Raw genomic sequence first — 23340 nt, 5'->3', positions numbered from 1 at the left:
TCTGGGTAAAGATCTCAGGGTGGAATTTGTTAGGCTTTCTAACAAAACACCAGACTCATTAATCGAAAGTGACTGTACCAGTTTCCCTGCGGAAGACATCCTCACCAGCATTTGGTGTTGTCAGTCTAATTTTAGCCATTCTGCTACATGCTCAATGGCATATCATGATTTTACTATGTAATTCCTTGACTTCACATTTTCTTTAACATATTGGTTATACATATCTTTCTGTGCAAGTGTCTGTTCAAATATATTAACTGGACTGTCTTTTTTATTACTGAGCTGTAGTTCTTTATATTTCCTAGATACTAGTCATCTGACAGGCAAGTTTAGAGAGTATCTTTTCTTAGTCTATGATTTGCTTGCTCATTTTTTAACAATATTTTATAATAAAGATTTTAATCTTGAAGAAATCAAGCTTACCATTTTTTCTTTGTTTACTGCTATATCATCTCTAAAATGTTTGCTAAGCCCAAAGTCACAAAAATACCGTTTTCTTCAAGAAGTTTTACAGTAAGAGCTTTTATGTCTATATCCATGAATCATCTCTAATTTTTGTAGGAGATAGGGGATAAAGTTCTTCCATACTCATTTGTTAAAAAGAGGTTCCTTTCCACCAGCAGTTAGCGTAATGGCTATGTCGCTGGACTCCCACGTAGTCGACCGCGGTTCGCGTCCTGGACCCGGTGGCTTAAAATTCACGCTGGGCGCGTGTGCGTGCATGCCCAAGATCCCAAGAGGAGAATGGAGGAGAAGGGATTGCGGCGTGACCATTCCTCCTGGGGGGTAATTTCTCACTTTCTGTCTCTATGTCTCTGTCTGTCTGGCGAGCGCATGCGCCCTATAGCGAAAAACCTCTCAAAAAAAAATAAAAAATCAAGTATGTGCACACATATGCCCGAAATACCAAGAGGAGAAAAAAGGAGAAGGGATTGTGGCATGACCATCCCCTCTGGGGATGATTTCTCGCTTTCTGTCTGTGTCTCTCTAGCAAGTGCAATGTACTCTATTGCAAAAATATCTCTCTCTCTAAAAAATGGGTTCCTTTCTCCATTGGATTATTTTGGGCCTTTTGTTGAAAATCAAATGGCCATATAAATGTGGGTCTGTTTCTGGGCTCTCTAATCTGTTTCATTGACCAAATCTGCCATAACTGTCATTACTGTAGCATTATAGCAGTTAAGTCAGGTACTAGGACTTTTTCAGAATTATTTTTGAGGCTGGCCTCATAGGACAGTAGTTAAGTGCTATGTGAAGTGCACCTGATCCCACTGACCATGGTTGAAGTCTCAGCTCCAGCAGCAGGAAAAACTACAGGCACATGTGCATGCATGCCCTCAAATCCAGTCAGGATGGAGAAATGGTGGAAAGGGATTTTGAAGTGACCATGCTCATCAGGGGAGTGCTTTCTCTTTTACCCCCAAACATCTCTCTGGCAAGCACAATCACTCTCCGGTAATATTTAAAAAAAGGGAAGGGGGAGATTATTTTCAATATTCTAAGTTCTTTGCATTTCCATGTAAACTGATTTAAAAGCTGGTTAGTTTCTACAAAAAAAAAAAAATCACACACACAAAAACTAGTTTCTACGAAAAACCTAATTGAGATTCCAATTAAAGAATAGATATTATGGGACCAGCAGATGGCATACTGGTTACTTCACTGGACTCCCGCATGGCCAACTGTGGTTCCAGTCCCAGACCTGGAAGCTTGAAACTCCTGATGGGTGTGGATGAGTCCATCCCAAAATTCCACGAGAAGAATAGAGAAGAGATTGTGGCATGGCCATCCACCCTGGGGCCCTGGGGGTTGATTTCTCACTTTCTTTCTCGGGCAAGTACACATGCCGTAAGGCAAAAATCTCTCTTAAAAAAAAAATAATGGATATTGTAACATTATTAAGTCTACTGATACGTAAACAGGGCTAAGTCTCCATTTATGTAGGTCTTCTTTAATTTTTTCAGAAATATTTATAACTTTTAGAGTATGGTTACTGAACATATTTTTTAATTATGTTTTTAATTTTTATTATTTTCTTTCTTTTTCAATGGTTTTTGCCATAGGGTGCATACACTCACTGGAAAGAGACAGTGAGAAGGGGGGTGAGAAATGACTTCACAGAGGGGATGGCCATACTGCAATCCTTTCTTCTCCATTTTTCTCCCAGGATTTTGGGCATGGACGCACATGCGCCTGGCATGATTTTTAAGCCTCTAGGTTTGGGACTCAAGCTGTGGTCAACCACGTGGGAGTCTAGCACCTTAACCAACATGAACCTATTGGGCCCATTATCTCATACTTTTAGATGCTTCTGTATATCTTTTCTTCTTTTTTTCCCCTTGCTTTGTCATACTGACTAGAACTTCTAGTACAATGTGGATAAAAGTCATTGAGAGTAGACATTTCCCTTACTACAAATCATAAGGGGAAAGCCTTCAATATTTTACCAAGTACAGTCATAGATTTTTCATATTAAGGCCTTTATTAGATTGAAGAAATTCCCTTCGATTTCTGATTTACTGTTTTTCTCAAAAGTACGTGTTAAATTTCATCATGTGTTGTTTTTTTTTTTACCTTACTTTTTGTATCTAATGAAATAATTATCTAGTTTTTCTCTTTTAATTAATACAGTAAGTAATACTGACTAGATTTCTAATGTTAAACCAACCTTGTATTACTGAAGAAAATCTCACTCAGTCCTACTTTTTTCCTTTTCATATACTGGTAGGTTAGATTGGCAATATTCTTTTGATATTATTTTTCCTTAAATGCTTAATAGAATTTACCAGTGAAGTGAGTGAGCCTGCAGTTTTCTTTGTGGAAAAAATGTTTAATTATAAATTCAACTTTCTGGATATGGCGCTCTTCAAAATTTCTATTTTACTCTTTCCGTTTGGGTAAATGTTCCCCTCCTCCACAAGGAATTTAGTCACTTCACTGAAGTAGTCAAAATAATACTGGGTTGTCAGAAAAGTCATGACACATTTTGCATAGAAAAAAATATGTCATGACTTTTCTGACAACCCAATAGAGTTAGGTTGTTAATAACATTTCCTTAATATCCTCCTCCATCTTAATACCCACTTTGTGTCTCTAGGAGCTATAGAGATATTCTTTCTTTCCTATCTGATACTGGTGATTGGTGTTCTTCCTCTCTTTCTTTCTAGATCATCTGCCTAAGGGTTTAGCAATTCTGCTAGCTGATCAATGAACAAATTTTGGATTTTGCTAATTTTCTTTACTGTCTTCTACTTGTTTTCTACCTTTTATTTATTTCTTCTATTCTATTTGCTTTGAGTTACTCTGCTTTTTCTAGTTTCTTAAAATGGACATTAGATCCATCAGTTTAGTTCTTAGTTTTCTATAAGAATTTAAAGCTATACCTTTCCCTCAAACCAATACTTTTGTTGTATTTCACACACTTTGAAATTATACACACACACACACACACACACACACACACTTGCATTTAACACACTTTGAAATTATACACACACATACATGTGCATCTCACACACTTTGAAGTTATACACACACACACACACACACACACATTTTTGATTTTGTCATAGGGTGCATGCAATCTCCAGAGAGATAAAGAGAAGGAAAGTAAGAACTCATATTGTGGGTTAATGGCCATACCACAATCCCTGCTCTTCCATTCTCCTCTAAGGATTTTGGGCATGCATGCACACATGCCCAGAATGATTTTCAAGTTGCCAGGTTTGGCATTAGAACCATGCAGTTGGCCATGTGCGAGTCCAGCACCTTAACCACCATATTATCTATTGGCCTCCTGATGTTTTATTTTTATTATTTTTCTATTTAAAATATATTCTAAACTTCCTCATTATTTCTTCCTTGACCCATAGATTATTTAGAAACATGCTGTTTAATTTCCAAATATCTGGGAATTTTCTATAGTTAACCCAAATCCACTGTGCATAAAGGACACATTCTTTCAATCCTTTTAAATACAGTAAGATTTTTTTCATGCTCCGCCATATGGTCTATCATAGGCCAGCCCTAACTTGCTTACACCTCCATATTACCCAAACCCCTCCTGATGGCAATATAAAATAAGTGACAAAAAATAAAGGACCAAGCCCATTGATCTTTAATTATTCTTATGAAGTTTTTTTTTCACAATTTCCAAACTAATAACAGTATGTTCTTGGAAGCATATTCCTTGACTAAAAACTGGACAATTTATAAACAAATATGACTTTCATTTAGAGATTAAGTCACAAACTGGATTTATCTCAGTTTTCCCTTAACTAAATGTCAATCATGCTTTCTTTTTTTAAAGGAAAATTAGAGGGACCAGCAGTTAGAGTAATGGCTATGTCACTGGACTGCCATGTAGATGACCATGGTTTGAGTCCCAGACCTGGAGGCTTAAAACTCACACTGGGCACGTGTGCGTGTGTGCCCAAGATCCCGAGAGGAGAATGGAGGAGAAGGGATTGCGGCGTGGCCACCCGGGGCGGGAGGGGGGGTGATTTCTTGCTTTCTGTCTCTCTGTCTCTCTCTGTCTGTCTGGCGAACGCACGTGCCCTATAGCATAAACCAATCCAAAAAAAGAGGAAAATTAGATTAGGCTAGATCCAACATGGCCAACTGCATGGTTTAAGTACCATACCCAGAGGCCTGAAAAACATGCTGAGCATGTATGTATACATGGCGAAAATACTGAGAGGGGAATGGAGAACAAAGGACTGTGACATGGCCATCCCCCCAGGAGGGTGATTTCTTACTTTCTCTCTCTTTCTCTTTTCTTTCTTTCTCTCCCTTTCCCTCTTTCTCCCCAGTGAGCATAAGCACCACACAGCCAAACTAAAAAAAAAAAAGTACACCGCAAAGGAGGGATGTTTAATATTTCAAACTTTCCGTAACCAGAAGATGTATGTTTAAGAGTTTTTTCTGTGCCTGCAGTCTTCAGTGAGACAAGGCCACCCCAGCCCTTTCTCTAAGACATTTCTCTTGTCTACACAGATGAAAAGCCATGGGTATTGTGCATACTTTCAGTTCTGTGGAAAACTGAAAGCAGGTTCTACTCAGTTCCACACGGAATATAGCTAGCTGTATGCCCTGGTCTGTCAAAGCTAAAACATGCTATTTTTGAACCTAACATGACAGTAATCTTGACTTCTCTTTCTCACAGAGTGAAAAAGGAATACCATTATTATCAGCTGAAGTTATATACCTGCAGTTATAATAAAGTAAATCCCAAACTTAGTTTGTAAAAAGTGGGCACAGAATACTTTTCAATAGAAAACATCTTTAGTTGCCATTCGAGCTGAGCCAAACTGACAATGGTTACATAAAGTATTGTGCTTAGTCTGTGCATAGGTACATATTATGCACGTGGAAAGAATTTCTCAACTTTTAAAAATCAGTTACCGTGTTCTTCCTGTCAATAAGCTTCTTCTTGGGTTTCCCCTACAGAAGTAGAAAGGACAACTGGGTTAGAGAATGCTATTCGGATAGTCTCTCCTGAGTTCACACATACATGCACTCCTGAAATTTTTATTATAAAGATTTAACATGTGATTAGGCCAGAGAGGGCATCTTTGAGGACAAATAGATAAACTGAGAACATCCTGAGAGAAGAGTGCTGGCTGTAAGCCAGAGGGAGGATAAATAAAAACAAAAGGGAAGGACAAATAAATTCTAGAAAAATTATTACAATTACTTGCATATATATGATCTATTTACAAAGCAAATCACGGTTACTCCTTACAATAACTATGTGAAGGAGGTACTGAGGTGTCATAAAAGTCAGGACATGTTTTTCTGTGCAAAAATGAGTCATGACACTTCTGATGACCTAACAGTTATTAGCCTCATTTATATAAAGGAGTAGAATAAGATAATTTTGTGACTGCCCACAGTAAGAGCTTCAAACCCAGGGCTTAGCAAACAGACTACAGTACTTTTTTTTTTTCCTTTCCTGAGACTGTTCTAGTAAAGAAAGGCAAGCTTAATTTTCCTGAGGTTCAAAAAAGATGTTCATGAGAAATAGAGTTTCCAGGGACCAGCAGATGGCATAATGGTTACAACGCTGGACTCCCATATAATTGATCACAGTTTGAGTCCCGTAAGTTTTACATCCCAGCAACGTAAAACTTCTGCCGGCCGATGTGCATGGGCGCCCAAGATCCTGAGAGGAGAATAAAGGAGAAGGGATTGTGGCATGGCCATCATCCCTGGGAGTGACTTCTCGCTTTCTGTCTCTCTGTCACTCTGGCAAGTGCATGCACCCTATAGCAAAAAACAAAACAAAACAAAACAACAATATAAAAAAACCTTTTAAAATAAACAAACAAAAAAAGAAATAGATTTGCCACAATTAAAAACAATTTTTTCAAGAAAAAAAGAGATGCTGTCCACTGTCTCTAAACGAGAATCATGCTCTATCTACACTAGTTGAGTGCTGTTCGTGTTTAAATGGGCTTTGTACTGCTTTCGAAAGATTCTACCCTCATTTAGTTTCCTCTCACTTACCATTTTCTCTCATTTTCCCAGTCTGTGTATGTGTATGTGTAATTCAGTACAATGTACTTGTAGGTTCATGCATCCATCACCACAGACAAGACACTGAACTATGACAGCACCATAGAGGCCCCCTTTGTTGCCCTTTTACAAATACACATGCATCTCTTACCTAACCCCTTCCTATTAATCTGCTCTCTACTCTAAAACTTTGACATTTAAAAAATGTATATAAGTAGAGTCACACTACAGGTAAGTCTAGGTATTTGGCTTTCTTAAAAGAAAAAAGGTAATGTGGATTGTATCTATAGAAGATCAAGTAAAAAAGTCAAGCATTGAAACCAGCAGATGGCATAACGGTTACATGGTTGAACTCCCACGAAGTAGATCACAGTTCAAAGTCCCAGACCCAGCGGCTTAAACTCATGCCGGGTGTGTGTATGTGCATGCCCAAGATCCCAAAAGGATAATGGAGAAGAGATTCCAGTGTGGCCACCCCCCTGGGGGGTGATTTCTCACTTTCTGTCTCTCTGTCTCTGTCTCTCCAATGAGCGCATGGGCCTATGGCAAAAATCTCTCAAAAAGAAAAGAGTGAAATGTTCACCAAGATGTTCTCTTTCCTTTCCCAGGTATTCTATCCATGTTAATGTCCTGATTTGGTCACATAATCATCAGAAAGTCTTAAGATTTCAACTTTTCCACACAAAATAATTTTGTCCAGTGATCTGCAATTACAGCTTCACATTACCATCACCTGGGCAATTTTTATTTAACAATACTTTTCTCTGAGGGTGGGGCCAGAGTAATATGATGTACAAGATCCTCTGGTGTCATTGATAATGCAGCCATACTGTAAGACAGTAGGTAAGATACTGTTTGCCAGGGTAGGATGGGTAGGCAGGAGTGTAGTCAGGCAGGGGACAGAAAGCAGACAAAATTAACCTAGCAAAATGAGTAGAGAAATAGTTTGAAAGTGGTTCTGACAATAACACATCTGGCTGTGCAAAAGGGAAAATGTCAGTTGTGATAGAAGAGTTACTGGATGATGTTAAGACTTGCAACAAACACGATTTCATTTTTTCAGTGCATGTTTTTGTGTGTGCATCCACCATGTGCTAGGTTCTTGATACCAGCAAGATGCTTAACGAAGTACCTACTCTTAAGAGCCAACTAGTAAGTACAAGTTAGTACGTAGGCAATTATGTTACTATCTAAGAATCTAAATCAGACTGAGGGATTAAAGAAAGGCTGGGAGTATCTGCTCGTAGTTTAGGTTAGAGGACAAAGGACATGGCTAGAAAAATTTTGGGATGGACTTGAGGCCATTACAAGGGAACGGTGAGAGTCTATAGGATAAGAAGGGATAAAAGAGCATATTAATACGTCTGATTGGCCATGGGTTGGCATGGAAAAGTAGAGATGAGGCTGAAAAGGTTAAGTACAAGTGGATCATGAGGGGCTTTCTTTGATAAACAGGGCAAGTTATGCTTTTTGGGTTTTTTTTGTGAGAAACCACCCCCAGTGTGGGGGAGGGTGATGACCACACCACAACCCTTTCTTCTCTAATCTCCTTCTGGGTGTGGGGGAGGGTGATGACCACACAACAACCCTTTCTTCTCTAATCTCCTTCTGGGATTTTGGGCACACACACATGCATACCCAGCATGAGTTTAAAGTACACAGGTCTGAGACTCGAACTGTGGCTGTCCATTTAAGAGTCCAGGACCTTAACCACTATGTCATCTGCTGGTCCCTAAATCTACAGGGAGTATACTAACTTGGATGGGAAAAAATGACATCCTCGGGGCTGGCAGGTGGTGTGGTGGTTAACAATGCTGGACTCCCCACTTGGCCAACAACGGTTCACGTGCTAGTGGCTTGCTTTCTCACTTTCCCTCTCACTCTCACTCTCTCTCTTTCTCTGACCTGGTCAAATTAAAATAAATAAAGTTAAATAAAATAATTCTTTAAAGAAAAATTACATCCTCTAATTAAAATTTAGCATTTCGTCCATATAAATGTAGGAAACCACCTACAACAGTTGATTAATACTTTATTACCAAGAGCAATAACACACCTTTTTCCATATTACTTTAGAATTGCTACAAGTATTTATTTCAAAATACTGTCAATACTTATCCTTCCTTGAAATTAAAGTACCAGCTCTGGTACAGATCTGCTGCTAGGTCTTGTTATTTAATGTGCTAACAAGCAGTTTATGTATTGTTAAATCTCTAATTTTTTGTGTTATGCTCCTCCTACGTGAATACCGCTCACGTGGCTAATGTGGTAGTCCTCAGATTGTCTGATCTGCCCTCCTTCCCTATCAGGAGAAAACCAAGCTTCCAGCACAGAGTCCTAGTAGGTTCAGAAACAGATTTGTACAGCTTGTGAGGAAACTCAAGCAAATTACCAATTTTAAGCAAATAGTCCATTATCTTCAAATATGACTGGACAAAGACTACCAAGTATTTGCAGATATATGACAGTAAAAGCTAGAACAAGATGAACAAACAGAATTAATCCAGAAAAGTTAAATACGATGAAAAAAATAGACAAGACATTTTATCCATAAAATATAAAAACTAATCGGGGACCAGCAGTTGGCGTAATGGCTATGTCACTGAACTCTCATGTAGCCGACTGCGGTTCGAGTCTGGAACCAGTGGTTTAAACTCACAACAGACGCGTGTGTGTGCGTGCCCAAGATCTTGAGAGGAGAATGGAGGAGAAGGGATTGTGGCATGGCCAATCCCCCCTAGGGGGTGATTTCTCACTTTCTATCTCTCTGTCTCTCTCTGTCTTTCTGGCAAGCGCATGCATCCTATAGAAAAATCTCTCAAAAAAAATATACACACACTTTCTCTCTCTCTGTCTCTCTCTGTCTTTCTGGCAAGCGCATGCATCCTATAGAAAAATCTCTCAAAAAAAAAATATACACACACATATATAATACACACACACACACATATACACACACATACATAATACACACACACACACACACTAATCAGAAAGCAGAAAGAGTTCTTGGATATTAAAACTGTACTTGCCAAAATAAGGAAGAACAGCCCTTTCCTGTGCTGGTAATGAATAATAAAACAGACAAGGCTGAAAACTAACTTAGAGTTTTATAAGACAAAACTCAAGAATCTCTAAAAGTGTAAAGTTAAGAGATGAGATCTAAAGAATGAAAAAAAGCAAAGAAATATGGAAGACATAATCAAAATTTATCTACCAGAAATTATATGAGGATAAGGGAAATGTCTCCTACAGTTCTAAGGCTTAAATTTCAAGGAGGCACCCACTGCAAAACCAAAATGACAAAAAATGACATATCACAACACATCTTTACATCCCAGAAAATTATCTGAACTTTAAAGATAAAGGAACCTTGTAAAAGTTTTCAGGGAGGGGGAAAAAAAAAAAAAACATAAAAACCCCAGATTATATATAAAGAACTGAGATTCTATGTTCTCTCAGTAAATCCAAAAATCTCTTTAATTACAAGTTACACAACGTGATTACTTAATCAAAGGTAATTTACCATGAGTTTATAGAGGGAAACTATAAGTCCCATATATTTCCTGATAACGGGTCATAAAATTACAAAAACTGAGTGAAATCTGGTTATTTAAGAATCCTTCAAAAAAGCATAACTTCAAAATAATATAGGTTTTTCTAAATAACTAGGGTACTTATTTTGATAATCAATTACTAAACTGTACTGCAATGTAGTTATGTCTCAGGGGATACGAAGTATGTGCGACTAAGTAGTGTCTGATTGCTATGCTATTTGAATTCCAATGTCTATATTCCATCATTTTCCCCCATTTTCCCTTGTATTGAGATTATCAGTCGTCATTTCTTATAAGTCTCCTCAGTGTATTTATTTTCTTACCCTTTACTTTTCCTAATCTGATAATTCTGATCTCTTCTAGTCTAGAAAAACAGATAATCATGTCTGTTAAAACTGTGTTTAAAGTTAAAAAGCACCTAGTAAGGGTCATCCTTGAATAAAATTTAGGACACTTGCTAAGATGGCTCAAAGATATTATGGTTTCATTTTGTTTTTGGAAATGAACAAAATGAGCTGGAAGTTAAGGATAAATTGAGGAAAAATAAGTTTTTTCCTTAAAATATCATGTTATTTCCATGGCCCTTTCTATTAGAAACTTTACAGAAAGACTATCAGAAACCTTCTTTCCTTCTTCTGCATATACTTTCTCTTAATCTTGTGATCTAGTCTTAAATTTATAAATTTAGAAATCCCTTACCTGTCCTGGAAGAGGCGTGTTGCCAGCATATAATTCATGGAGGTCTTGTGCTCCAGGTAAGAGCTAAAAGACAGAAAGAAACTGGTTATTTCTTAAGCCTTAGTCCAAAGGCAAAATGTAGAAATAAAACCATGAATCAAGTACATAAGTTATTTGTGTCTTGTATACTGTTTCTAAAGAAATATACTATTTCTAAAGTGGCAAGGGAAGAGACCACATAGCTGTCTGTGTGGCTCAAGTCCTAAACCTGAGGGCTTGAAAAATGTGCCAGGTTCATGTGTGTGTAAGCAGAAAATTCCATAAAGGGAAAGATGGAAGAGAAGGAACTGTGGTATGACCATGCCCCAGGGGGAGTGCTTTCTCCTTCCCTTTCTGGCTCTGGAAGCACACACGCCCTCTAATAAAAATAAAATTATAAAATATTAGAGTAGCAACCAATAGCATAAAATGAAGAGAGTAAACGAAAAGGGGACTTAATTTAGCAAACAGAGGGCTAGGACAACTGAAGACTTTCTGCCCAGACTTCACCCTCCTGCTTCCCAGATCTAGCCAGGGTCAGAGTAATCCTCAACTACCAATGAAATCTGCTGCACAAAGAGAAAAAAACGGTACTGCTTAGAAATTGCAGGTCACCTTCTGCATGCCTCTGAATACTCAGATTTAACTCCAAACACTGGGAAAAAAAACGTATAATCCATCAGATGACCAGAAACCACTACAAAGGCACAAGAAATATGAGAAGCCAAGGAAATATCTCTCCACTAAGGGAAAAGAATAACTCCTCATCCTCCATAGGCAATATAAGGGAACTCATGGAAATGTTAGATAAAGAATTTAAAGAATTTGTCATAGTGACAAAGCTAACAGAGATGCAAGAGAAGAGAGACAACAAACTCCAGAAGATGCAGGAGAAAAGAGCACGTTCCAAAAGGTGAGAAAGTTCTTGCATGATCTGAAAGAGGAAATACACAGCATAAAAAAGAATCAAACAGAACTGTTAAGAGATGAAGGTTGTAATACAGGAAATCAAAACCTCCTTCGAAAGTATTAAAAGCAGACTAGATCATGCAAAAGACTGAATCTCAGATGTAGAAGATAGAATATCTGACCTAGAAAAATTCACCAAAAGGTCTGTGAAAATAACCCCGAAAAATGAGAATAACATATGAGTAGCACTAGATACCATTAAACACCCAAACATCCAGATCACTGATATTCCGGAAGGTGAAGAAACTAATCAGGGCATTGATAATCTATCCCACAAAATATTGGAAGAAAAATTTCCAAACCTGCAGAGGTATTCAAATATCCAGACGTGAGAAATACAAAGGACCCCACATTGACTCAAGAAGATCTTCTCCAATCACAGCCAGATTGGCCAAAACCACAGACAGAGACAAGATACTAAAACTGGCAAGAGACACGTAAAGTTATTTTCAAAGGATATCCCATCAGGCTAACAGCGGACCTCTCATCAGAAACAATACAAGCAAGGAAAGAATGGGAAAATATAGTCAAAGTGTTAAGTGAAAAACAATTTCAGCCAAGAATACTATACCCGGCAAGATTATCCTTCATATAGAAGACAAGACAAAAACATTCTCAGATAAACAAAATCTTAAAAAATTTACCAATATCGGGCCAGTTCTCCAAGAAGTGTTGAAGGGAGTGCTATACGAGGAAAACTAAAGTCAGACACACAGAAATACGAGTACAAAAAACAACCAAGAGAATGGCCAGCTGGTTAACTTCCAGAATTTAGACAGAAAGATCAGACCACAGTAACACTGTAAATTCAATAGAAGGAAGATTATTACATGAGACTGAACTGGTGAAATAGAGTTTTATGACTTTTGACTAAAACATAGGATTTCTTATATGCTTTGTTTTCCAGATTTAAGATTTCTATCATCTCTTGAACTGCTGATAGGTTCATCTACCTACTATTTAAACTGAATCCTAAACTTTTTCCTGGCATTAAGTCTTAAGCAAATTTCTCTTAACATTTTTTAATTTTGATCTATTAAAACCATTTTTCTTGAAATTAAAAACTGTTGGGGCCGGCAGGTGGTGTGGTGGATAAGGGCTCTGGACTCACACATGGCTGACTGTGGTTCGAGTCCCAAACCTTGTGGCTTGCTTTCTCACTCCCCCCTCCCCTTTCTCACTCCAACTCTGTCCCTCTCTGATAAAGTTAAAAATATAAGTAAATAAAGTTAAATAAAATAATTCTGTACCAAAAAAAGTGTATTTAAAAATACCTATTTAATGACTGCAGTAAGCTATATAGCACCAGGTAGGTGCTACTTTACACTTTGTTCATTCTACTCACATGTGTTCATAGATATGTATGTATCAGCTGCTCTTGCTATTGAAAATATTTAGATCAATGAAGATCTTTAGTGAATCAATAAAATATGGGGGGAAAACGGCATGGAAAGTAATTGCAGATACTGGAGACAATGTGGGAGGAGGGTGGAAAATGGCAGAGGGTGAGAGGAAGGGAATCAAAGGGGAGGGGGAGCAAAATATATAAGAAACAATAAATGGAAAATTATTTATTGATGATAACATGTGCGGTAATACCCTTGATTGAGCCAATACACATTGTATTCTGGAAGGAAAATCTCATTTTGTATACTGTAATGTTGTACAGTGAATGAATGCAAATAAATTTTTAATTTAGCAAGTAGGAAAAAATAGAAAAGGCAGCATTTTTTGAATTAATAAAAGGTGATTTACAAAATTCAGATAACAAAACTGAAAGACAAAAAGAAAACCATCAAGAACAATTATATACAGTAGAGACTAAATGAAGCTGGGAATAAGAGATAATAAAAGACATGCAAATATAGGCAGGAAACAATTTCAATCACGTTAGTCTTCAATGTAAGAACTTTCCCCATGGCTCACAGATGCCTAACACAAGGGGATACATTTTCTCCTCCAAACTTTCAAACGTTGGTTAATCTGTGTCACCAAGTCATTCACATCTCTCTACAGGGTTGGCCAACATGGATGCTCTAGCATAACTAGACAAATCTCCTGAGTATCCTCTCACCTCATACCTCCCACTGATGGTCTGCCTCTGGACACCTCCCCACACGTATCTACCTACCTAAAATCTACTCTTCGAGAAGCTGACCAAGCCCATCCTGCTACTTGAAGCCTTGCTTGACACAAATGCTCTAAGTCTTAGAGGTTTCTTTGTCTAAGCTACCCTACTCTATACTGAGGGACCTGAGGGACCTGTTCATATACTATCTCAAAAAGTCAATTTTTTCTTCTAGAACAGGCAGAAGGAAAGCAGGATCTTGAGCCAGAATACCTGACACAAGTCCCTCTGGATGACCATAGAGATCAGTCACATTACTTTACTGAGCCTCAGTTTCCTAGTCATTGAAAGTGGAGTGAGCATAACAATGTGTACAAAACACATTATAATTACAAAGAACGACACAACTATGAGCTATTTTTATTATACTGACCAGTAATTTCTCCAAAAACATACTGCTAACTCTCAAAAGTGGACAATCTTACCTAAAATTTATTTTAAACTCCGGAGAATCAAGTATTGTGCTAGATGATCGGTTGATAATATTATCAATAACATAAGTTTATTTGTTACTAGATAAATACGTCTCCCCCACTTCCTGTGAAGGCAGCCCAATTTATTTAATATTATTGGCTTTTCTCTACTTTTCTCGGAATATACCCAAGGCGAGGTGGAGTAACTTACTAAACTGATTGATAATTTAGGAAGAATAAAGAGAACATGCTCTAATAAGCAAATCCCTTCTTTCTCAGTGCTGAACTAAGGCATGTATGGGGGAATATCTGACCCCACGGGAGCATCAGTGGATTTGTACTTTCTCAAGGGAGATTTTTTCCCAAGAGAAAGTGCTGGCGAAGGAAGTGTCAACTTAGAATTCTGTAATTAATCAAAAAAATCTTTTAAACATGAAAGCAAAAGAAAGACTTTTTCAGAAAAACAAAAGTTGAGAGAATTCGTTATCATCAGCCCTGGGCATACTAAAAGTTTTTCAGATCGAAGAAAATTAATACCAGACAGAAACCTTGATCCAAAAAAAAAATCTGCGACAGAAAGGAGGCCTTCTGTTTTAAATTTCACAGTAATTTCTCCTCAATTCAGAGCCTAAACTAGGAACATTTCCTGGCTGGCCGTTTTTCGCTGGGTTTAAAGCAGGGAATGAGAAAGGAGGTAAATTCCCTCAGGAGGAAGGGGGACTAGCCCAGGCCTCGGATTGAAGATGGAGGGTCACTGGGACCCCCGCCGCGCACCCAGACAGACGCCACATGAGAGGAGCCATGCTTGTCAGGGTGGATGATGAGGAGCGACCGGAGCTCACCTGTCCAGGGCCTGTCGGGCCAGCTGTTTCAGCTTATTCTGCAGGGTTTTATCGGCAGTTTCATAAGACTTAAGAGAAAGAAAAAGACAGATATTCTAAAGTGTGAGTTTTTATAATTCGCTTGAGCCATGATATTTCTACCCAAAATAAATGTACCATGCGCATTACGCTTCCTGAAATTACGAGGGAACGAGCAAAGACATTTTATTTTCGTCCTTGAAAACACTAAGACAGGGTGGCAAGCTTCTCACCGAGGTGAGCCGTGAACCCACCAACTGCAGACCAGGTGCCGACTGGCCCAGCTCTCTGACCTCGGCCCCGGGAAGACAGTGGGCACTGCAGAAGGCTGGCATGCACCTGCAGCGCCAGGTCCCGGAAGCCAGGCTAGATGGTTTCTCTGGGCAAAAGCTCCACCCCTAAGTCAGTCCCCGAAAGAGGCTGGACGCAGCTCAGCTCCTGTCTAGGGTGCGGCTCCTTGCACACCGGGGCCCCTGATGCTCAGTCTCCACCCAGACGCCGCACGGAGCGGGCACACAGCACGCCAATGCGCAAGCTCTGCCGAACCACTGCCTCCACTTTCTAGGGCATGAAACTGAAGCTTGTTCTAAACTCATAGATTTGTGACAGTGAATTGTTTCTGTAGTAAATTAATTTTCGTTTTAGGGTACAAAGAGGTTAAAAATAGTACTTACAATTTAAAAAAACAATTGCTTACTGACCACACTGTCAGAACTTTAAGGAGATTTAAAGACCCTTTATTCTTCGATACTGTGTAATAAAGAGTAACTCAGCAACATTTTAAACACTGTTTTTCCTTTGAGAAGTTAGGTAAGACCCACTATGTTAGGAGAGTTTCCTAGCCTACGTGTAGCTGCGGCCGCACGTACCGTTTTCAGACACAGGTCCACCGCTTCCGTGTACAGCTCGATAGCGTCCTCGACGTTGCCCTTCTCATCCTCGTCGAAGGCCTGTGTGACGAGGAAGTGGGCACGCTCCAAGTCCAGCTGATGCTTTGATTTCAGAGGGTCTGTGCTCTTGGCCTGAACTGAGACAGGAAGGAAAGCACACACTGAAGGGGCTTTGTCAAACACGGCCGGGCATCTCGTCTCCCCACAGTCAACACACTCTGCCGCTAGTGGTTATGTCACGGGACTCTCACAGTCGCCTGTGGTTCGAGTCCTGGACCTGGCAGCTTAAAACTCACGCCCAATGTGTGTGTGCACAGGCCCAAAATCCTGAGAGGAGGAGAAGGGATTGTTGTGTGGCCAGCCACCCGGGGTGTGTGTGTGTGTGTGTGTGTGTGTGTGTGTGAGATTTCTCACTTTCTGCCTTTCTGGCAAGCATGTGCCATATAGCAAAAAACTCTAAAACAAAACAAAACGGAACTTTATAACCTTTTATTTAAAAGCTTACTAAGGTTTGTTTGTTTAAGAGAATCGGCCAGTGGTGTGGTGGTTAAGGCAGATGGATCCCGTGGGGCTCACTGCACAGTTCGAGTCCCAGACCCTGCTGCTTGAAAACCCCGCAGGCCTGTGTGCACGGTGCCAGCCCAGACATCCCGAGGGGGCCGAGGAGGACTGTGGAGAGGCCATCTCCCCTTGGAGCTGACTTCCCACTTCCTCTTTCTTTTTGTCTTTCTCTGTGCCCTACAGAAAACAAACGTAAAAAAGAACTAATTTCCCCCTTCTCTTCCTAATCCTAATTTCAAGACACTCCCATAAATCTTTTATTTAATTCATCACAATAGAAACTGCATAACTATTAAAAATATATTATTTATTTTAAAAAGGTTCCCTGAATTTCTCTCCCTACAGCACCTCTTCATTTAAAAAAACAAAATAACGAAGAGCAAATGCCAAATCTGCAGAAATGCCACTAATAAAGCAACCAACTCAAAGTGGGTCAATGATTTAAATATAAAGCCTCAAATTATGAAACGACTGGTAGAAGACTTGTGGGAAACTTGAATACGTTAGAGTAGGCAAAGATTTCTTAAACAAGACCTGCAGAGTACAGGCAATAATCCCCAAAATAGACAAATGGGATTACAGCAAGCTAAAAAAACGACAACACTTGCTTTCTCACTCCCCCCTCCCCTTTCTCACTCCGACTCTGTCCCTCTCTGATAAAGTTAAAAATATAAGTAAATAAAGTTAAATAAAATAATTCTGTACCAAAAAAAGTGTATTTAAAAATCCCTATTTAATGACTGCAGTAAGCTATATAGCACCAGGTAGGTGCTACTTTACACTTTGTTCATTCTACTCACATGTGTTCATAGATATGTATGTATCAGCTGCTCTTGCTATTGAAAATATTTAGATCAATGAAGATCTTTAGTGAATCAATAAAATATGGGGGGAAAACGGCATGGAAAGTAATTGCAGATACTGGAGACAATGTGGGAGGAGGGTGGAAAATGGCAGAGGGTGAGAGGAAGGGAATCAAAGGGGAGGGGGAGCAAAATATATAAGAAACAATAAATGGAAAATTATTTATTGATGATAACATGTGCGGTAATACCCTTGATTGAGCCAATACACATTGTATTCTGGAAGGAAAATCTCATTTTGTATACTGTAATGTTGTACAGTGAATGAATGCAAATAAATTTTTAATTTAGCAAGTAGGAAAAAATAGAAAAGGCAGCATTTTTTGAATTAATAAAAGGTGATTTACAAAATTCAGATAACAAAACTGAAAGACAAAAAGAAAACCATCAAGAACAATTATATACAGTAGAGACTAAATGAAGCTGGGAATAAGAGATAATAAAAGACATGCAAATATAGGCAGGAAACAATTTCAATCACGTTAGTCTTCAATGTAAGAACTTTCCCCATGGCTCACAGATGCCTAACACAAGGGGATACATTTTCTCCTCCAAACTTTCAAACGTTGGTTAATCTGTGTCACCAAGTCATTCACATCTCTCTACAGGGTTGGCCAACATGGATGCTCTAGCATAACTAGACAAATCTCCTGAGTATCCTCTCACCTCATACCTCCCACTGATGGTCTGCCTCTGGACACCTCCCCACACGTATCTACCTACCTAAAATCTACTCTTCGAGAAGCTGACCAAGCCCATCCTGCTACTTGAAGCCTTGCTTGACACAAATGCTCTAAGTCTTAGAGGTTTCTTTGTCTAAGCTACCCTACTCTATACTGAGGGACCTGAGGGACCTGTTCATATACTATCTCAAAAAGTCAATTTTTTCTTCTAGAACAGGCAGAAGGAAAGCAGGATCTTGAGCCAGAATACCTGACACAAGTCCCTCTGGATGACCATAGAGATCAGTCACATTACTTTACTGAGCCTCAGTTTCCTAGTCATTGAAAGTGGAGTGAGCATAACAATGTGTACAAAACACATTATAATTACAAAGAACGACACAACTATGAGCTATTTTTATTATACTGACCAGTAATTTCTCCAAAAACATACTGCTAACTCTCAAAAGTGGACAATCTTACCTAAAATTTATTTTAAACTCCGGAGAATCAAGTATTGTGCTAGATGATCGGTTGATAATATTATCAATAACATAAGTTTATTTGTTACTAGATAAATACGTCTCCCCCACTTCCTGTGAAGGCAGCCCAATTTATTTAATATTATTGGCTTTTCTCTACTTTTCTCGGAATATACCCAAGGCGAGGTGGAGTAACTTACTAAACTGATTGATAATTTAGGAAGAATAAAGAGAACATGCTCTAATAAGCAAATCCCTTCTTTCTCAGTGCTGAACTAAGGCATGTATGGGGGAATATCTGACCCCACGGGAGCATCAGTGGATTTGTACTTTCTCAAGGGAGATTTTTTCCCAAGAGAAAGTGCTGGCGAAGGAAGTGTCAACTTAGAATTCTGTAATTAATCAAAAAAATCTTTTAAACATGAAAGCAAAAGAAAGACTTTTTCAGAAAAACAAAAGTTGAGAGAATTCGTTATCATCAGCCCTGGGCATACTAAAAGTTTTTCAGATCGAAGAAAATTAATACCAGACAGAAACCTTGATCCAAAAAAAAAAAGAATAAAGAACACTGAAAATGATCATGTATATTGGGACCAGCAATTAGTGTAATGGCAGTGTTGCTGGACTCCCATGTAACCCGGGGAACCAAGGTGACTAAAGCTATGCTCTCTACACCTTATATTCTAGACTCTCAAAACACTCAGACAAGAAGCCATTTTAAATCTGGGGTGTGTTCTGGCGTGTGCAGTAAACAAGGCGACTAAAGTCATGCTCTAAACCTCATCTTCTAGACTCCTGAAACATTCAGACAAGGAGAGATTTTTGTCACAGAATGACCAGGAACCACTGCAAAGCCACAAGAAATATGAGAAATCAAGGAAACATCTCTCCCATAAAAGAAAAGAGCAATCTTTTACCATCCACAGACAGTACAGTGGAATTAATGAAAATATGTGATAGAGAATTCAGAATATTCATAGTGACAAAACTAAATGAGATGCAAGAGGTGAGAGACAATGAACTCCAAAAGATGCAGGAGAAAAGAGACAATGAGTTCCAGGAGGTGACGAAGTTCTTGCACAATCTGAAAGAGGAACTACATACCATAAAAAAAGAATCAAACAGAGCTGCTAGAATTGAAGGCTGTAATACAGGAAATCAAATCCTCCCTCAAAAGTATTAAAAGCAGATTTGGAGACCAGCAGTTAGTGTAATGGCTATGTCGCTGAACTCCCATGTAGTCGACCGCAGTTCGAGTCCCAGACCCGGTGGCTTAAACTCAAGCCGGGCGTGTGTGCATGCATGCCCAAGATCCCGAGAGGAGAAGGGACTGTGGTGTGGCCATCCCCCCTAGGGGGTGATTTCTCACTGTCTGTCTCTCTGTCTCTCTCTATCTCTCTGGCGAGCACATGTGCCCTATAGCAAAAAAGGTCTCAAAAGGAACAAAATTACCATCTTTTTATTTACTATGCTTTGTTTTCTAACTTTAAAGATTTTGCTCTTTTGACTTATTGATAAGGTTAGCAATTTGTTAAAATGTTTTTTTCTTCTTGTTTGTTTGCTTCTTTAAATGGAAACAATTTTATTTCCCTTCCTGACCCCTCTGGAATTGGCAAATATTTGGGAATTTTCTTATTTTGTCGCAGAATGGTTATCTGCATAAGTTCAATAATACCTGTTGCCTTGAATCAGAAATTAGAAATACTCGTTATTGGACAGGGCTTTGACTGGAATGTCATATTTGAAGATTAAACCAGAAAACTATGGAGCTAAGGTAAATCTTAAGTCAATGGAAGCTCTTGGAAAGATGGCCTGGCACAATGAACATTTCTGCCTGGTGGAGAGGATTAGAGAATCTAAATGAAAGAATTTGAACAACAACAAAAAAAAAACAACAAAAAAAATAAACTGGACTTTTCCAGTCCATCACTGTAATCAATAAAGATTGCAAAAGAGTAGCCACGGGGAACCAGCAGTTAGCGTAATGGCTATGTCGCTGGATTCCCACGTAGTCAACCGCGGTTCGCATCCTGGACCTGGTGGCTTAGAACTCATGCCGGGCACGTGTGCGTGCGTGCCCAAGATCCCAAGAGGAGAATGGAGGAGAATGGATTGTGGTGTGACCATCCCCCCTGGGGGGTGATTTCTTGCTTTCTGTCTCTATGTCTCTCTCTGTCTGTCTGGCGAGCACACGCAGAGAAGAAATGCAGCCTAAATTAAAAAAAAAAGAGTAGCCACAACCAGAGGTTTAACTTGAGGAAGACTTTGAAGAAAGATAAAGAGACTGATCTTTGTTAGGAGATAATCTATCACAGAATACCCGGTAGGCAGGGCTGAATTGAGAAGGTTCATGTGTGAGTTATGTGCTAGGTGTTTGCTTTCCAACAATTTGAGTAGTTGACATGTAAATATTTTCTCAAAAATATTTAAAACCAGGAACCAGCAGTTAGCGTAATGGCTATGTCGCTGGACTCCCACGTAGTCGACTGCAGTTTGTGTCCCGGACCTGGTGGCTTAAAACTCACGCCGGGCGCGTGTGTGTGCGTGCCCAAGATCCCGAGAGGAGAATGGAGGAGAAGGGATTGCGGCGTGACCATCCCCCATGGGGGGTGATTTCTCACTTTCTGTCTCTATGTCTCTCTCTGTCTGTCTGGCGAGCGCACGCGCCCTACAGTGAAAATCTCTCCAAAAAAAAAAAAAAAAATTTAAAACCACACTGTCTCTGTTACAGAGTCACAAACAAAATTACAACAAATATTTTGATAATTATCTTTAAATTCAATTTCTTGAAATTTTGAAAGTTGTTTACTAATTGTTATGAACTATGGAGTATGACCTAAAACTTTTTGATATGCAAAGTAAATGTGGGAAAACGCAAAAATAAATAAATAAATAAATAAGACGCACACAGATGAAATGTGCAAATTCCTACAAAGATACCAATTACCTACAAATACATCATCTGAATAACCCTATGATTTATTAGTGAAACTGAAACTGTACTCCAGGTCCACATGACTTCAACAGTAAACTATCAAACATTAAAAAATATCAATTCTACATAAACTCTTCCAGAAAACTGAAGAGACAAAAATATTTCATAACTCATTTTAAGAGGCAGCGTTACCCTGATATCAAAACCAAAAGTATTACAAGAAAACTATAAACCAGGGCCAGCAGGTGGTATGGTAATTAAGGCACTGGATTCCCAAATGGGCAACCACAGTTCAAGTCCCAGACTTGGCAACTTGAAAATCACACTAGGCATGTGTGCATGCATGACCAAAGTCCCAAGAAGAAAATGGAGGAAAAGGGATTGTGGGATAGCTATTCCCCTGAGGAGATAATTTCTCTCTCTCTTCCTCTCTCTATCAAGCATATGTACCCTAGGGCTAAAAAGATTAAAAAAAAAAAAAAAAAAAAGAAAGAAAGCCAAAGAGCAATGTCTCTAATGAACACAGATTTAAAAATTCTAAACTAAATATTAGTAAATCAAGTTCAACAGTTTAGAAAAAAGATAATGTGGGGCCAGCAGGTGGTATGGTGGTTAAAGGGCACTGGACTCCCATATGGCCGACTATAGTTCAAGTCCTAGACCTGGAGGCACACTTTCTCAATTTCTCTCTCTTCAAATTAAAATAAATAAATAAATAAATAAAGTTAAAATAATTTTTTAAAAAAGATAATGTATCATGACAAAGTAGAAGGAATGTAATACTGGCTTAACAGTAAAAAGATTAATGAAATTCACTATATTTACAAATCAAAAGAGGAAAATCATGTGATCATCTTAAGAGGTAAGATCAGGAGTAAGATGAAGATGTCTACTTTTTACTAGTTTATTCAACATTGCTCTGTAGCTTCCAGCCAATGCAATCAAGCTATAAATAAATTTTAAAAAGGCACCTAGATTGGAAAGAAAGAAATAAAACTGTCTTTATTCGCAGTCAATACACTATGTAAAAAATCTGACAGAATTTATAATAAAATGGTACCTCAGTTTAGTAAGATTGTGCGACAAGAGATTGGTAAGCAAAAATCAATTGTATTTCTACATTCTAGGAAAAAAATGAGAAATTGAAATGAACGAAAGAGTAGCATTTATAAAGAGCATCTAAAAGTATTGAATTCTGAGAAGATGCCTTCATGGCTCCTGAGAAGTACTGATTTCAGGGGAATAAGAGAAATGAAGCTTTTCCACTGATAATTCAGCCTCCAGCCCACAAACTCGAGTGCTAAGAAGCCTTTCAAGCCTCCTGTCTCTATCTCTGTCTCTGACTCTCTCCACCTCTGTCTCTGTCTTCACATTTTTTTCTAATATTTCCTTTTTAAAATATTTTAAGGTAAAGCATTCTCTTGGCTTTCAGCCCCTCCTTTCCCTTTATCTTGTTAATAATCCCCTCTCCCCCTCCCAAACCAGGAAAGGCAAGGGAACAGGCTTTCAGAGGACACCTTCATGGCTCCTGAGAAGTGTGCCATGATGGGACCAGCAGTTAGAGTAATGGCTATGTTGCTGAACTCCCATGTAGTAGACCGCAGTTAGTGTCCTGGAGCTGGTGGCTTAAAAAAACTCACGCTGGGTGTGTGTGCGTGCGTGCCCAAGATCCAGAGAGAAGAATGGAGGAGAAGGGATTGCGGCGTGGGTTTTCTAGTTTTTGCATTTAAAAAAAAATTATATTTTAGTTTTTTTTTTTTTTTTTTAGTTTTTTTCCTTCTATTTTT

General features: G+C 38.8%; 1 protein-coding gene across 17 annotated transcripts in view; it reads right to left on the bottom strand.

Moving 5' to 3' along the window:
- The window catches only part of TTLL5 (tubulin tyrosine ligase like 5), a 330457-nt gene that overhangs the window by 191065 nt on the left and 116052 nt on the right, over window positions 1-23340 (bottom strand). For 14 of the 17 annotated variants that reach the window (XR_003550803.1, XM_027775153.1, XM_006157045.3 and 11 more), the window contains 2 exons: window positions 10773-10835; window positions 5404-5442 (listed from right to left, as the gene is read on the bottom strand). Coding sequence is in view for 16 of the 17 variants with exons in the window: in XM_027775153.1 (XP_027630954.1) it covers window positions 5404-5442; window positions 10773-10835 (102 nt within the window). In the remaining variant the exon portion in view is untranslated. The remainder of the gene's footprint in view (window positions 1-5403; window positions 5443-10772; window positions 10836-23340) is intronic. The other 3 variants (XM_027775158.1, XM_006157044.3, XM_006157046.3) reach the window with 1 other exon arrangement.

The sequence above is a fragment of the Tupaia chinensis genome, unplaced genomic scaffold (assembly GCF_000334495.1).
Source record: "Tupaia chinensis unplaced genomic scaffold, TupChi_1.0 Scaffold000528_1, whole genome shotgun sequence".
Lineage (NCBI taxonomy): Eukaryota > Metazoa > Chordata > Mammalia > Scandentia > Tupaiidae > Tupaia > Tupaia belangeri.
Note: the sequence above shows the minus strand (reverse complement) of the source record. Positions and strands in the feature narration are given on the sequence as shown.